The 18173-nt window shown below is 38.1% G+C and overlaps 1 protein-coding gene across 3 annotated transcripts in view; it reads right to left on the bottom strand.

Moving 5' to 3' along the window:
* Positions 1–5190: 5190 nt before the first annotated feature.
* NFE2L2 (nuclear factor, erythroid 2 like 2) overlaps positions 5191–18173 on the bottom strand; it is a 36055-nt gene continuing 23072 nt past the window's right edge. For all 3 annotated transcript variants that reach the window (XM_027865724.1, XM_027865726.1, XM_027865725.1), the window contains exons 2-5: positions 9259–9519; positions 8996–9085; positions 7412–7588; positions 5191–6544 (exon numbers count right to left, since the gene is read on the bottom strand). In XM_027865724.1, the coding sequence (XP_027721525.1) occupies positions 5312–6544; positions 7412–7588; positions 8996–9085; positions 9259–9519 (1761 nt within the window). In that variant the 3' untranslated portion in view covers positions 5191–5311. The remainder of the gene's footprint in view (positions 6545–7411; positions 7589–8995; positions 9086–9258; positions 9520–18173) is intronic.

The following is an 18173-nucleotide window of genomic DNA, read 5'->3' as shown; positions in this document are numbered from 1 at the left end:
ATCATCTCATTTGATCCTCACAACAACCCTGTGAGGTAGGTGGTGGTGTTATCTTCATTTCACAGTTAAGGAAACTGAGGCAAATAGGGGTAACTGACGTGCCCAGGGTCACACAGCTTGTAAGTGTCAAAAGAGGCCAGATTTGAGCTCAGGTCTTCCTGACTCCAGGCCTAGTCCTCTATCTGCTGTTCCACTTGTCATAGTTTAGTTGATGCTAGTAACAGAATGTCATTTTGTTAATAGAAAACATCAGTTTCTATATAAAAAGGTCAAATACTGAATAAGAATCATAGCATCCCAAAATTCTTAATCCAGTTTTAAGCTATTAAAACTTAAAACTACACTAAGAATTTTAGGATGCCCTACATTAATTTTTCACCCACTTCAATAAATAAAGCCATAAAGAAATGTAAAAAAAAATTTCTTGCAAGTAGTATTCATTATATATAAATAAAGCTTTGTTTTTCACCCCCCTTCAGGCCTACACAATGCAACAGGTTCAGCAGTTATAAGAAAGATAGCATCTTACATGTTGGGCTGTAAGGGACCACTGATGTCATCACTTTACAGAGGATGAAAACTGAGGCCCAGAGAAGTTAAGGGACTTGGTCCAAGGTCAATGGCAGCATTTACCTCTCCAGTGCATCATGCTACAGATACCCTGAGATATTTCTAAGTTATTCCATAAGATGAAGGTAGAAAATGAAATCAAATATGGGCAGGCACATTAATGATTCACTGTTGGTGGAGTTGTGAAGTGGTCCAAGTATTCTAGAAAATAATTCAGAACTTTACGAGGAAAGTCATTAAGCTGTACAAACCATTTGGGCCAGTGGTACCACAACTAATAAAGATTTCAGTGGTATATACACCAAAATATTTACTGCAGCACTTTTGGGGGTACTCATCAACCAGGGAAAGGCTGAGCAAATTATGGTATATGAATGTGGCAGAATATTATTTATTATGCTGTAAGAAACAACAAATATACATATTCAGGGAAACAAGGGAGGTTTTATATAAACTGATGCAAGGTGGGTGGAACTGAAACAATTTGCACAATGATTACAGTAACTTAAGGGTACAAAGCACTTTCCTCGAAGTAACCTTCTGAGGTAGGTACTGCAGGTATTAACGTTTTATGATTAAAGAATCTGCGAATTACACAGCTTGTGAGTGGCAGAGCTGGAATTCTAACAAAGAAGAACAATAATATTCCCCCAAGTAGGGTTAACTGTTAACTGGGCTAACTGAATCTAAAGCAGCCTTAAGAAGTGCCTTTACAACCCCAAATGTCCAATCCTGACTCTAGTCCCCGAGCAGAAACAACACAACCTGAGTTCAGGGAAACACCTCTTTTCCCACCACTTATCTAGAGCTGATATAAAAAAAAACTGAGGTTCCAAACCATACATAGTCTCTAAGTCAACAATCTTCCACTTCCCTCCTTGTACTATCCTTTCCCTTCCTCCAACCCCAGCCCCCAACTTAGCCACAGAGAAGCATAATCTACAACTAGGAAGCTCCTGCTGTTGACCATCCAGAAATTATGTGAAATAACGATAATAGCGAGCCAATATGCTGTGGAAAAATGTCAGATACAATTTGAGTCTCTATAGAAATCTAACCTGCCATTGTTTGTGGACTTAAGAAAACCAAAATAAGGTTCACTGTTACCGAAAGGAAGTTTGGTCAGAGATCAAGATTTTGTTCAAGGGTCTCAATAGCTAATTTTACACTCACCCAGCGTATAAATAAACCCCATTTGTAGATGCTGTTTTAAGTTGCTTTATGAGCCAAGATCATCAGTAGGCCATTGTTTATTTCCAATTCCAAGACTAGGCTAAAATCTATGTAGCTTCTCTTGAAAGTCCAGGCTGTGTTGTTTCAGCTTTTTAGTGGATATATACTGCAATGAGGAAACATTCCCAACTATTCAGCATTGTTCTCTTTAGTGTCCTGTGAAATTCACCCATACTAAATAATCATGTTCTGCTAATGGGAAATTTGTCTCTTCTAGAAAGAATACATCAAGCTATGCTGGGGAAGGAGAATTCATTTGATCTCTTCATGCAGAGATGGCTTCTCTTACTCCAGTCACTTCAGAGCACATGCTGGCCCTCCTAAGTCGTAGGCTCAGCCTTTTGTGGTGAGATCATAACAGTCCTTCTCCAAAGTCTTACTGTGGCACAGAACCAACTACGCGTGGGTTCTCAAAAGCTATGCCAGCAAATTTCAAGCTCTGGCATCATCCTAGTATCAGATTATGCCTGCTTTCCATTGCTTAATATGCAAAGGAATTATCACTGGAAGGTGGACTACTGAGGGATAAATTCTTTGGCCACAGTGAGCCATAAAATGGGTAAAAATACAAAATGGCCCTCAGTCCTGCATGAACCCCCTTCTACTTCTGAAGAGATCATGGCAGAAAGGAGAAGAGGGCATTAAGAATCAGCATTATTTTAGATTGCATATTAACTATAGATATTCAATGTGAAATCTGCCCAGTGACCCTACTGGAAGAACTGAATCATATCCATATTGACATTCTTGCCATAGATGAACCAGAAGACATAATGATGTGGCCACTAAATGGAAGGATGGCTCAGGTTCTCTTCAGAGAGGCAAAAGGAGTTGGTTTCATGTTTTGCCCAAATGCAACAAATATTATTTCACTGTCATCTCTACCTTGTGCTCATAATATGCATAAGCAAAATGATGATCACTGAGATAGTGATGCATAAATTTCATTTATTTGTTGGAGAAGATAATGTAGAAATACTTTATGAAGAACTTAAAATAACTTAAAAACCAAGTATATGTGTATGTTTTAATACTCAATTACCGCAATATGACAGTGGGCCTACAAGATAGTGAAGAATATGTTGGAAAACATGGTTTGGAATCAAAGTGTCTCCCTCAACCCGGCAAAAATAAAAAGTAGAAAACAGGCACTGTGATGTAGTACCTTGGACTACAGCAGGGTCAGGAGAGACCTGGGCTCAACTTGCAGCTCTGACACGAGCACTAAGGCCAGAAGCTAGTCACTTCTTTGAGTCTGTTTATTCATCTATAAAAGGGGGTGACTACTACCTGCAGTACCAACATAAACAGCACGCTGCAAACCTTAAATGATATATGATATAAATGGCAGCCATTATAGTGGACTATGGTAGAAGCTTCACACCTATACATCATTTTTTCAAGTCATGAGGTACTACATATGGCAAGCACTGAGAATGACAAAAAATGAAACTGTATCTTAGCAGACAAGAAATAACTGATAACCAATATGGAAGTCATTTCAGAATCATCTGTTTTTGTATATTCACTTCTTTGGTCAAAATACCAAATTAGGATAAAGTTGAGAAGACACTACATGCAAATGCTATAGCTCCAAATCAATATATTTAAACAAGATGTTGACTTTGAAAAATTGGTAAGACACTGAATCTGATTATCAAGAAGTTTTAATTAATGTAAAACATTAACCACAACTTGGTCACGAGAGTCCCAAAACCACCTCAACCAGCAAACACCTACTTGATCTCCTTGCTAGTTGGAAAGACATGGCAGCCAAAAGCAATATTAGTTTAGAACTTGTACTCTAAGGGGGAGGAGGACAGTTGATTAGGAGCAGTGTTTCCTTACAAAGCTGGAGGCGGTGAGGGTAAGGGGAAAGGGGAGAATAGTCACCTGTAAGGCTGTCCTTAACAAAGGTATTAAAAGCTAGGATAAAGTACAGTGGCAAAATTTCCAGTTTTACTTATCAAAACTATTAAAAAGGCTACCACAAAAATGTATATTCTACTCCCTTGTCCCTCAAAAGAAAGTAAGTTCCTTGGGAGACGGAATAATTTTGATTTTTGTCTTTGTCACTCTAGCATCCACCACAGTGCCTGGCATGTAGTACGTGCTTAATAAATGCTTGTTGAACTGAATATGCAAACCATTTTTTAGGTTTAAAAGAAAAATGACCTTGAGTATTTAAGTGTCAAGATCCTTTTAGGGATTAGATTCTCATCCCTGTTAACAACTTCCTGCATCTTTCCTTTATCAGTAGGTCCCATGTACTTAAAAAAGGAACCCTGAGTATGGAAGAGATAAGAGGTGGTTAAAAGACGTGAAAACATTGCAGTATATTTGCTATTTCTGGTACAATGCTTTAGAAACCATTGAATATATATATGGGAAAAGTTGTTATAAGGCCAAAATAAGCTATAGCTACATTGAATGCAATGTATACACACACAAACATATACTTAATACACATATATAAATGTAATGTGTCTATATATGTATATGTACACACGCACACACACACAAAACTTCATTGAAAATCACTTAACTGGAGGAAGAGGGGAGAGTCCTAACAGATTAAGGGAATTATGTTACAAAAGTTTTTAACTAAACCAACTGAATTTTGCAAATGGAGTGGACAAAACACAATATTAATTAGCCTGATAAAAATTTTTTTTCAAATAATTAGAATGCTTTCCCAGAGAAATAGGTCCAAAACTTTCTATGCATGTAACTGATAGGAAGTAAATGTTTTTCTTAGTTAAAATGAACTTACTAAAGTGAAGAGATTTATGCTTCCCTGATGTGCATCAATGGCCTGCTGAAATAACTGTACCTAAAACTTTGCCTGATGAAGGCTTTTATGCTTGTAAAAAAAAAGTCTATTCTATAAATATAAAGCATCAAAATGAGATAACATTTATGCTCAGTGTTATTATGTAGAAAGTAGCACAATGCAAATTCAAATAAATGAATCACAAAATAATCATTTAATGAACACTCAAAATTAAGTTACATATCTTTATTAGTATTAGCTTTTTTTGCTAAATTAAATTTTTATGTAAAGCAAAATAACTACATAAGAAAATGACACTTTAAGATCATACAGTATTTATAAAAAGGCACTTGTGGTTAGTCTTGCAACAAAGTGTATTTAGGGTAAGCTAAATCATATTTTCATATAAATCTATGAATATAACCAATGAGATAGGAACAGTATAAATAAGAAGTATGCAGTATTTACACTTATACAGAAACTAGCCCAAATGGTGCAACAAAGAAATATTTGCTGTTAAAAGTGAGATTATAGATTCTGCATACATATATATGCACCTTATTATTTTAATGCTTTTATATTGTGTGCAATTTCTATACTATATTGGATATATACTTGCATAGAATTTTTTTTTTTTATAAAATATCACTTAATTATGCATTTCACATCACAGTAGGAGCTTTTAGTAAAACAGTACAAAAACACTACCTCAGTAAAGGGCAAATCCTCCCAAATCTAATTTCTCTTAATGTCAGGTTTCTTGCTTTTGGGAACAAGGAATATATTTCCATCCCTTGTCTGCTGCAGGGAATACTCACTAGGGGAATAGGGGTCTCCATTTTCATCTCGTAGCATGCTGAAGACCTCAAGATATAAGGTGCTGAGCTGTTTTTTCAGTAGATGGAGGCTTTTGTCATTTTCTCCTTTTTCTTTGAGCAGCTTTTCCTTCTCATCTTTTAAGTGATCCAGATCTTGCTCCAGTTCCACGATATTCTCCAGTTTTCTTTTCCGGCAGTTCTGAGCAGCCACCTTGTTTTTACCCCTCCTACGTATATCTCGAATAAGTGCAAGCTGAGCCTCGTTAAACTGCTCTTTTGACATCATTTCATTGAAGTCATCCATAGGAAGGTTAATAATTTTTTCTACAGGGAAAGAGATATGAAGAGCTTTCGCTCTCATCTCATCTCTCGTGAAATGGGATTCTAGGCGGCTTGAATGCTTGTCTTTGGTGAATGGGGTTTTCTGGTGACCAGGACTGGTGGGCGATTCCTTCTTTGGCGTGCTTACACTCTGCAGCACGTCAGGCACTGGAACGGCCGGGCCCTGCGTGGGCGACACTGGATAACTCACATCCTCTTGAAATGGTACCGGCCGTGTCCTGGTGCTGCTCTGGTGAATGCTTCCAGGAGCACTGTCGACATCTTCCATTTCAGAATCACTGAAGCCGAGTGGTGTGTCTCCATAGATGGAAGACTCTACTGAGTGTTCCGGAGATGCCATGTTGGAGCTTGTGTTCAAAGAAATGCCTGAGTCAGAATCATTATATTCTGGTGTGTTTTCAGGATGGTTGCTGTTAAAAGCCTTACAAAGTGAAAGGTCAGAAATATCAATGGGCTCATTTAAAAGTTCTGAGAGTGACTGGTTGATGTGGGTGGGGGAAGGCATACTGCTGTTTATGTTTGTTTCTGCTATGAAAGTTGAGTAAAATTCCTCACAAAAATCAGTGTTCACTGTGGCATCTGAATTTAAAGAATTCATTCTCAACTGGTTAGGGTCTTCTTCGGGGAGCATGTTGCCAAAGGAGTCCTCAAATGCATCGAGGAAATCTGGACTGCAGGAAGCTACTTCTTTTTCCATTGTCGAGAGTGAAGTGTAGAAACTGTAGCTGTTGTCAATTTCTGTTGGTTTAGCTTCAGGACTCGGAACTATGGTGGCCTCAGCCAGCTTGTCATTTTGAATGTTAAGACACTGCATAAAGAAATGTTAAAATAAGATTTTAGGTGAGCAATGCCAAATATTTTCACACCATTAACAGTAGCTGATACCCATATCTGAAGCTGGTTTTAGGTAGTGCGTATATACGCAAGAATGCATGCGAGCAAACCCGCTAAAGTCTTCAAGTTGTTCTTAGAGAATTACATAGCCTATTTGAGTTGGAAGAACCCTTATAATCATCCAAACATTTTATACAGATATGGAAAGTGAGGTCCAAAAAGTTAAGCAACTTGCCCAAGGTCACCTATATGTCTAAGTGTAGTCTAATTTCTAGCACAGATGTTCATAAATGATTTGCATTTTCTAAGCATAAACATGATTTTAAGAGTTTCTAAGTCAGACCTGAAATGTTTGCCATCGGTCCTAGTCATCATGGTGGTGCATTATAAATTTTCTGCTTACTATGAAACGGGACAGGACCTGTTATTTTGCTGAAGGAGGGAAGACTTGGATTCAGGTGCCACCTTTGACATGTACTGACTTTGTGAACCAGACGAGTCACTTGGCCCCACATTACCCCGTGCAGCTGTCTTAAGACTATACATTGTCGAGTGGTTGCTAGTCTGTATTGGTAAAGGAAATTCATTTAACTTCTGTCTGCCTCAGTTCCTCAACAGTAAAATGGGGATCATAATAGCACTGCCTCCCAGGTGTGTGAGGATGAAATGAGATGATGAATGAGATGATATCTGTATAGTGCTTAGTATAGAGCCTGGCATAGTAGGGGCCATGCAAATACTTATTTATTTCCTTTCCTTTTTCCTAGAGAGCTGCCACTCACAGATGGTTAGTATGGGCTGCGAAATATAAAATAATGCCTTTGTTCTTGGTCTTGATTACCTGTAACTCTGGAATGGACAACAGCTCCTCCCACACTTGCTCTATATCCTGCATACTGTTGTCCACTACTGAATGAAGGGCAGTCGATCCAGGTAGCTGAGCTTGATTAGAAGTAATGAAGACTGGGTTGCTGTCAATGTGATCTGGAACAAGTGACTGAAATGTGGCTGAGGAAACCTAAAATTGAGAAATAATTTATTTAAAATATGAAGTTCTTACCAATAATACATGAAACCACAGCCCTTATGGAAACTCCTATGCCCCAAGCTATGATTATAGCTTTTTAAGTTCCTGTTGTCTCCCCTCTCCAACCCACCCCATATCTGACCCCAATTTCTTTTCTGTGCCAGATACAATTTTGTTCTTCCTGACCCAATTGACCCTCCCTACCTCTTACTCCGAGGGCCCCCCCGTTTATTATCTTGTTCATTATACGATAAACTTCAAGCATATCTGCTTGTGGGTGACAGTCAGAATTAAATTACCAAGACTGGGGTGATTACCCATTCTGCTCTGTACCTAATCATTTACCAAGTCAGATATTGGCCTATTGATGTAGGTTTTAATTTTATACAACCGTAAAAAGTGGATGCCTTGTGTCCATGGCTATTCTAACTGCTATCTTTGGTTAAGAGTAACAACAATTTGGCTCAGGTAGTTTTTATTTGGCTGAATTATTGTAATTAAAAAGTCAATAACAATGGCTACAAAGAAAATGTTTAGTGCACACTTCAACAACATGCTTTTCTGCACAGAATTTCTTCCCAAAAGATCTTTTTTTTTTTTTAAAGGAAAGCCCCTTTATGTGACAGTAAACGACTGAAAACTAAGTAGATGCCCATCAAAGTAGACAGCCATTCTGGTACAGAAATTGTGATCCATGAATGTTATGGAATATGACCTGTGCTATAAGAAATGATACATGTGATAAATACTGAAAAGCTTAGAAAGATTTATGTGAAGTAAGCAGAGCCAAGAAAACAATACAGACTAACTACAACAACGCAAATAGAAAGAACACCCCCCCAAAAAAATCAAAAGTGAATGTAAAGATCCAGAAAGACTCAGATGAAGAGGGATGAGAGGACACCCCCAAATCCACCCCTCTGTGGAAGTAGAAGGCCCACAGGTATTGCACATGCCACATATTTTCAGACTTTTTCAATGTATTGATGGATTGTGCTGATTTTTTCCTCTTTTTTGGGGGGTGGGTGGGTGGTAGTCTTTATTTATTTATTCTTTGGTTTTTTTTTTTTTAAGGTCATTGGGGTTAAGTGACTTGCCCAGGGTCATACAGCTAGTAAGTGTCAAGTGTTTGGTCTGAGGCCATATTTGAACTCAGGTCCTCCTGACTTCAGGGCCAGTGCTCTATCCACTGCGCCACCTAGCTGCCCCCCGGGTGGTAGTCTTTAAAAACTACTGTTTGTTCTATGGGACAGCTCTCCAGGAGGGAGAGAGGAGGAATGATGGAGGAAATATATGATGTAAAACAGAAGACATCTACAGAAGAGCACACATTCACGTCATACAGAACCGATTGTGTGAGTTCTAGAGTTTCTGTTGGACATCAGCCCAAAGCTTTACCTCATCATCTTCTACAAATGGGAATGTCTCTGATAAAAGCTGCATGCAGTCATCAAAGAAAAGAGCATCTGCTTTGGGGATGTCAGCGACCTATATGAGAGAAGCAGAGGTGAAGGAAAGTGTTGATGGCATTAATCAACAGACATTTACTGAACACTTACTCTGTGCCTAGGGACTCTCTACTCCCAAAGTAGCTGACAGTCCAGTGGAACTTCCCATACATCACATTTAAAAGTCACTTCACAAAGAAACTGATCACTTACCTGGGAATAGTTGGCAGATGTGCTCGGCTCAATGTGCTGGGCTGGCTGAATTGGGAGAAATTCACCTGTTTCCTCGTCTAACTGCAGTTGGGCCAGAAAGGCCTTCTCCTGTTCCTTCTGGAGTTGTTCTTGTCTTTCTTTTTCAAGTTTCTTTTGTTTTTCCAGCTCATGCTCTTTCCGTCTTTGACTGAAGTCAAACACTTCACGCCTTGCCCCAAGATCTATGTCTTGTCTCCAGAGGATGTCAATCAAATTCATATCCTATAAAAAAGAAAGAAAAGGAAGACTAGGTCAAGAGGGTTCCAAGATGCAGCTTCCTTTTAGTTTTAAACACACCTTGTGGAATATGAAAGTGCTACCTTCTATAGTATGTATGTATGTATACACACTTAGAGAACATTTAATATTTATAGAAGATACCACATGGCTAAGTAACTGATTTTAAAATGAATTTTACGCAGAACATCTATGTTTAAGATACTTACTGAAGGTAGGATAAGGTCAATTCTCTGTGATCCATAAGTGAATTGCCCACAATAAGTAAGGAAGCCAACACTGACTTCACCTGTCAGCCCTTTCTGAACTTTTCCTCTTGAATGATGGTTCATGCTTACAGAATGTGACTATTTTTAAGCATGAATTTTAAAGCAAAACTTTAACTATGAAGGAAGTCTGTTGAAAAGCCACAAAATGTGCAATCATTCAACAAATAAGTGCACTGATAATATGATGGGCTGAATGCTAGGCACTTAGGGTCATGTAAAGAAGTTTAAAAGGCATTCCTGTTCTCACCATCAATCAGTTTATAATCCAGATGGGGATAAGCCCTAGGCATGAAAAAAAAATTTGCTTCCTTTTATTGTAAGCTCAAAAACGAAACAAAACCCATCATATCAAAAACCAGTACTATATTTCATATAAAGGGAAAGGAAACTGTGAAATCCTTGAGGGCATGGCCCTAACTTATTTATTTCTTTCAATCTCCTAGGGTCTAATGGTGTCTTACACCTGGTGGTATAGGTTTCTTTTTTTTTTTTTTTTTACCCCTAGTCATGTCCAACTCTTTATGGCCCCATTTGGGGTTTTCTTGGCAAAGATACTTGAATGGTTTGCCATTTCTTCTCCTGCTCATTTTACAGATGAGGAAACTGAGGCCAACAGGATTAAGTGACTTGCCCAGGGTCACACGGCTTATAAGTGTCTGAGGTCAGATTTGAACTCAGAAAGATAAGTTTTCCTAACTCCAGGTTCAGTGCTCTATCCACTGTCCCATTTGTACCCTGCAGCACTTAATGTGTGCGTTGGATAAATGAATCACTCACTTTGGGGCCTGAATTAGATACTGGAAGTGATTATGGATAAGCTAAACAAATGCAAATAAAGATCATTTGCCCTTGGTAAGTGGTTGGATATGTGAGTTGAGTAAGAAAAGAGAGAAGTTGAAGAACATTCTTGAGATTTCAAACTCCAGTGACTAGCAAAATGGTGAGAAGTGAGAAGTCTGGAGAAGTAATGTGTGTATTTTTTTTGTTTTTTCAGAGTTGGGGGAGGGTGCTAAGTTCAATTCTACATATGCTGAGTTTGAGGTGACAGAAGTCCAACAAGCAACTAGAAATATAGGACCAGCACTTGTAGGTGCAGTCAGGGCTAGATACATAGATTTGGGAATCATGAATACAGAGATAATGAGGAAAAAGTAATTTCATTGTACAACGTCTGATTTAACTGGAGGATCAAATAATATTCAGGTCTGGACTTCTATGTTAAAATAACTTGTCGCCTATATAGTGATTTAATTAACATGAATAAGGTTTCCCACCCAAAAATATCATCCTCCTACTGCTAGGTAGCACAATGGATAAGAGCACTTAAGAGTCAAAGACTCAAAGAGAAGACTTAAATCCTGCCTCAGTCACTTACTAGTTATGTGATGCTGGGCAAGACACCCAGCCTCAGTTTTTCCATCTGTAAAATGGAGATAATAAAAGCACCTACCTCATAGGTTTGTTGTGAGAATCAACTGAGATAACGTTAAGTAAAGCATTTTGCAAATCAAAGTACTATATTAGCGTAATATTAGTATGAGTCAGATGCTTTCCTGTTAATTGCTAGCTGGGGTTAACTCACTGACAATGGTAGCTTTGATTCAGTATCATGATGGGGAGTAAGGCAATAATAATGGAGCATGAAGAATTCTCTTCGATAGGGTATGGAAACAACATCAGGAGGAGTAAAGTAGATAAGGACTGAAGACCAACCTCACCACTTTTGGTTTTGCTTAGTTGCCCTAATAAGTGCATCCAGTCCCAGCCTCATTCCCAGGCTTCCCAAGGCTAAAATTAACAATTATTTCAGCAAGCAGTCAACCTATTTTTAGTCTCAGAAGCAGAGCCAGGCCACCAAACCCAGAGGTATCCCTGCTCATTGGATGATGGCAACACACATCTAGCCCTAGACTGTTCAGGTCTTAAATTTTGCTTATTCACACTTGGAGCAATTTTTGGCTTCAGTACAATTCTAGACTTGGACTTTGTAATATATACATAGACATTTTAAATCTGGTATAGTTAGAATCCCAAATCTCTCAGTCTTTAGAATCTGTTCAATTTAGAACTATATGCTAGTATAATTTGACAGTTAATCTAAGAGTATAAACATCATCTCCCCCATATATGTACTGTATATATGTATGTACTGTGTATATGTATGTGTGTGTGTGTGTGTATTGTGTGGGGAGATGGAGAACAAGAGAGGCAATTTGGAGAGAGGGATGGGAGAAGAGATTTCTAAAAGACAAGAAAGAGACTCCTATTTTCAGATTCTAGACAATTGGAGTCTTGTTTCTTATTATTGTGTTTAACTCCACACAGGTCACTGAAGTGCCTTCCAACTCTCAAATTTAGTGATTCTGTAATAATAAGGTGTGACATAGTACACTATACTGGACTAGATGTCAAGAGACCTGGGTTAGTTCCAGGTCTACCACTGATTAATCAATATTACTTTTTCCAGAAGTGGAAATCCCACCATTGTTAATTTTGATTAAGGAGGCATTCCATATGTTAAGAGTCCACTATGTGCCCCCCACAGAGAGAACCAAAGGAATGAATGGAAACACTCAAAAGCCCATCATGCCTTAGTCTGTCTGTCTCTCTCTGTAAAAATAGGAACGATACTACCTACTTTCTACTTATCTTATGGGATGTTCAATCTTAGAATGCTTTGAGTATTTTGGAAAACCAATACAAGAAAACCTGGATTCCAAGACACCTGTTTTAGTAAATCATATCATGTCAGAGTTGAAGGAGACTGCAGAAGTACTTCAATCTAATCTGTACCTTAAAAAAAGAAAAAGATCCCCTATACAACATGACAAGCATGTTTTTTATTTTGGTGCTGCCAAAAAATTAGTGTTTTTTAAACTTATTTCCATATTTTGTTCTATGTGTTCATATATTCTCTCTCACACATCAGTTACTGGATTTGATAGGAATTAAATAGGATTAAATAGGAAGTGTTTCCTGCAAGAGGCAGCATGGGCTGAGAACATGACTGAGTGGGCAGAGAACGTGACTGCACTCTTTTCAAAGTTCTTGCATCATCCAAGAGGAAATAACAATCACAACAAAACACTCCATGAGACTAGCTGGGGAAGGGTGGGGAAAAGGAAGAACTAAAACTAACCTAGCATCTGCATATAAAATGTGTGAAAATGAAGTAGCCTTGCCTTTTCCTTTGCCTCTCCATGGTATCAAAAGAATCACAGATGTACTCTATGATGGAATCAGGATATAGTATATAGACATCAAATATATTCGCTAAGTTTTGAAGAGAGAAAAGAATGTATACAGTTTTCTAAGAATTCTGATAGGCATTTCCTTGATTTGGGGTAAAAATACATGGCTAACTTGTTAAGCGTAATCAAGTTTAGGCTTCCTTTTTCTTTTCAGATGGCATATGGAGTAAATATTGTCTGGCATTCAGTCTTGATTTTTTTTTTGGTTCTTTTGGTGATATGTTGTTACAGAATCTGTTCCAAACCACACTGCTAGCTTGGTTTAGACAAAAGAAGATAATTTTAATAAGATAAGCATAAATGTTCAACAATTCATGTTAAGCTACCATCTGGTTCCATTGGAAATATTCGTTTAAAATTTATATATCAGCACTTGCCATCTGTGTAATCTGTTACACATTTTATGAGGAAACTGCCTGCATTGTGAAGTTGGACGATTAACTCTTACTGCTTTTAAACAAACATCTTTGCAATAGCATAAACAAAGATAGAGAAAGGCCCTGAATACATAATCCCCATTTCTCACGTCCTTCAAATGCAGTTTAATTCCCTCCTTCCCCCAACACTCCACTGCGGACAGGTTCGAAGCAGATGGAAGGAGGAGGATCAAGGGAAGAAGTCTAAGTAAACTTTTTTATAAACTAATCCTGTAGAAAGTAATTTTGAAATGAATTACAATAAGGTTTCATTTGGTGTTTTACTTTTAAGTCAGGAGGGATTTCACCCCACCCCCAACTCCTAATTTTCCTTTGTAAATCCAAGCTTTCTCCCATGCTTGAAAATATTCTTCTACCTCATCCTTGTTCAGACATGTCTGACTCTTCATGACCCCAATTGGAGTTTTCTTGGCAAAGATACTGGAGTGGTTTGCCATTTCCTTCTCCAGCTTATTTTACAGATGAGGAAACTGAGGCAAACACAGTTAAGTGACTTATCCAGGGTCACCCCGCTAGTAAGGTATCTGAGGCCCGATTTGAACTCAGAAAGATGAGTCTTAGTGACTCCAAGCCTGGCACTCTATCCACTGTGCTACCTAGCTGCCTTACCTCACTACTGCCTCCTGAATCCTTCAAAGGTCAGTGTACCTCCTACATAAGGCCTTTCCTGAGTCCCCTTCCCCCCCACATAGTAGTGCTGCTCTCTCCTAAATTCCACATACTTAACTCTATATATATTGTATCTACTTATTTATATGTATATATATCTACTTATTTATGTACATTATTTGTGAGGGTAGAGAGTATTATATTGTTGTTGTATCCTAGTACTGAGCACAATAGCTCGCATATAGTAAGCACTTAATAATGCTTGATTAGAAAAGAATGTTTTACCAAAGAACTGCTCCAACAATAAGCTGCCCACAAAACTAAGTTTTACAATCAATCAATCAAACAAGCATTTATTAGGTCCTTACACAAAAGTACTGGAGATGGACATGCAGAGAAAAAGCAAAAACAGTCCTGGCCTTCAAGAAAAGTACAACAGGAGGGATAACACATCAATCAGAGTACACAATATCCACACAGAGTAGGTGAAAAAATGGGTGGCCTTAAGCGGGGGTGGACGGGGGGAAGGGAGGACAGGAAAGATGGGAAAAGCTTCCAGAGAGCAATGGTGATTAAGCTGAGTATTAAAGGAAACCAGGGATTCTAAGAGGGAGAGTGTGAGGAAATCCTGTACAGAGGTGTGAACTCTGTGGGCAGCAACAAACAGACTCGATGAATAGAGTGTATGAAGCAGAGGGAAATGTAAGAAGACCAGGAAGAAGGTTCAGAAGGCTAGGGCCGACTTGAAAAGTCAAAGGAGTATGTTTGATCCTGGAGGTAACAGGATACTGAGGGGGGCTCGGGGAGGGGTGTGTGTGCGTGCGTGTGTGTGTGTGTGTGTGTGTGTGTGTGTGTGTGCGCGCGCGCGCGCAAGATTTTTCTCCTAAAATGTTATATATAATTATGTAACAAAAATAATTAACTGCTAATTAAAAACTTTAAATACGCTTAATTTCCTCCAAAATTCCAAGGTAGGCAGGTCCTTAGAACCAAATCCATATGTTTTGTCAATCTATTTCATGCCTTCTGTGGCCTAATTGGCTTGTAAAACATTGCCTGGGGTAATCTCTATTTAAAACTAAACTTAGTTACTATACAGGATATAACTGTACCAGGTATTGAATTACTTTCATTTGGTTGATTTTTTAAATCTTTTTTTATCTCCCACTTCTCTTGAAGATTTACATGAATATACTATACCCTAAGGTTAACCTAGTTTAACTTTTTCCAGTATAAATTGCCCAACTATTTCTGCAAAATCAGGGATGTAGCAAAAATTGTACATAGATCCTAATTCTTGGAGGCAGGGCTTATGTATGAATTCCTAGGGACTTAATAGGCTATAAAAATTTAGGGAAGATTTATTTCTGGGATTGTAAACGTTCAAAATATACTTCCCAATTTCAGAGTATGACTCACACAACTCTTGTGAAAACTATTTTTTTAGGAGTCCATTGATATGTTCTCCCATAAGCCAACCTTTAATTTTTAGTGACAGGATAATTATGATCTCTAGAAACAAATCATTTCTGTATAGTATACACATATATACATACATATATATGTGTAAAATACACATAAATATACACACATATACATACAAACACACCAGAAAATGACCAAAAATGGAGGGGGAGGGGATGGAGGTGGAGAAAATGGGTGGAGAGAAAATGGATGGAGAGAGAAAATGGCTTACATTTAAATAAATAATTCTTTGGCTTCCAAAAACAATAGATTAAACTAACAGGAAGAGTAAGTATGTGAGCAGTATTACAGCCTTCTCACATATGGAGGACTGTTGGCAAATATAATTTAATTATTTTATTAATCAAGGGGATAAATCTATTGAGATATTTTGGCTCAATTTGTTTCATTTCACAACTCCTCATAATACTGATGCAATAGGAAAAAAAGGAAGTGATTAAATAATGATTTTTTAAAAAAACTAACATAATCACCAGGAAAAACCTACTAGAATAAGTTTCTTGAGAGACAGAAGGCAGCATGGTATTGGAAAGGACCACTAGGATTCAAATCCTGACTCTACAACTTACTATTTGTGTGAACTGGCTCATCTGACAAAGATGGGGTAAGACAAGATTTCTTCTGAGGACCCTCTGATCCTTCATGACCATGTCTTTTTTTTTGTATTTCCTTCAGTGTCTAAAACATACATTGTGCATAGACTCATAGAGAACAAAAGAATGTCAGAGGTGGAGGGGACTTTAGAGGGTATCCAAAATTTTCAATTTGCTGATTTTACTGAAAAGCAAATCAAGGCCAACAGGTGAGCAAGGTCAAGGTCACACACATAGTGAGTTAATGACTTACATGGCCAAAGCCAGGATCCAGGCCTTCTTAATCAGCCTAAATGCTCTCTTCATTGCTTATCTGTTGCAAGCTACAGGTAAATATTTATTTTCAAAAGTGCTGTATTTACAAATAACTGAACTGTCACCAGCATAGCAATAATCTCTGGAGACTGAAAACCTTGAAGACAATAACTACTCATTCAAATTTTCTTTCGTTTTTATAAAGTCTTCCCCAATTGGGTTAACAACAGCAAAATTATCAGATTTATACCAACAAATGCAAGGCAATTTCCTAAACCAAATCAGTTAACAATTTAATAAACTGAAAAATAACTTTCTCACTCTACCCTTTTCTTTCCTGAGGTGGTTAATTACTCTGTTTTTCAGTTACAAAGTAGTCTGGCTATACTTGACCTGGCATGTTACTTATATACAGGTATTTTCACATGCCGCTTTTCCTAGTTTACAAAGGCATTTTAATGATCTATGAAATATGACTCTGCCAATTTATAACACATGCTCATCATGCTGTCTAGTAAATTACTGCAGCACAATACAAAGCTAAAGTTATACCATACAGTGATCCAAATACCCAACACAAATCATTTTCAGGATGAAAATATGTTATCTTGACCAGAAAAAGAAATCGTAGTTAGCAATTCATTTTTGAAACAGTGGGTTAGTACCATCTGCTACAAGTACATCATTCTTATTTATGCTTTGAAGATTACACACCTAGCATTCTAAAAGAGGCTTTTATATTTGAACAAAGTACTGCTGACAGTACTCATGATGAAAAAGATGTGGGGGGGTGTTGCTGATTACCTAGTTAAGATCTGCCCAGCTCAATGAAGGCAACCCACTTTCCCATTCTTGAAAAGTACAATTTTGAATTACTTTCCCAATGTAAAGGTAGTCCTATAAGTAGATCTTGTACTTCCTTGTTAAATGCATCACCACTAATGATAAGCTGTATTATGAACTTTGGATGTCAGCCATCCAACCAACGACATACAGCTGGTAGGCAGCCTGGTGGGTAAGAGAGCTGGAGTTCAAATCCAGCCTCAGATACTTGCTAGCTATGTGACCCTGGGCAAGTCATTTAGCCTCTGACTGTCTCAGTTTTCTCATCTGGCATTGCTAAGTGGGTGCAGTGGATAGTGCCTGGCCTAAAGTCAGGAAGACATCTTCCTGACTCCAGACTTTAAATCTGACCTCAGTTTTCTTACTCGTAAAATGATGTGGAGAAGAAAATGGCAAACCACTTCTGTATCTTCTCCAAGAAAACCTCAAATGGGGTCATAAAGAATCAGACACTACTGAAACTACTGAACAGCAGCAATATGGGGAAAATAACAGCACTGACTTCACAGGGTGGCTATCAGGATCAGGTGAATTAACATATGAGTAGGCTTTGCAAACCTTAAAGCATCCCATAAATGTCAGCTATTTATACATGTCCACAAGACCAAGCTATCTGGGCCCTACTGGGAACATGCCAAGAACTCCTCAGACCCATACTCTACATTAGAACGCCAGATTAACACTAAATTGCATGGATATTGACCATGATACCACGTTGCCAGTGTTGTTGCCTCTCAGCAACACTAATCACAGGCCACTGACTTGGTGGGAGTCATCTGACTGAAGTTTGGAGGACCTTGGATCACCTAGTCTATTTATTCCCCACTCCCTCATTTAAGAATGAGTAAATTTATTCCCAGAGAAGTGAAGTGATTTGCCCAAGGCCATGTCTATTTA

This window comes from Vombatus ursinus, unplaced genomic scaffold (genome assembly GCF_900497805.2).
Source record: "Vombatus ursinus unplaced genomic scaffold, bare-nosed wombat genome assembly UNPS02014779.1, whole genome shotgun sequence".
In the NCBI taxonomy this organism is placed as follows: domain Eukaryota; kingdom Metazoa; phylum Chordata; class Mammalia; order Diprotodontia; family Vombatidae; genus Vombatus; species Vombatus ursinus.
Note: the sequence above shows the minus strand (reverse complement) of the source record. Positions and strands in the feature narration are given on the sequence as shown.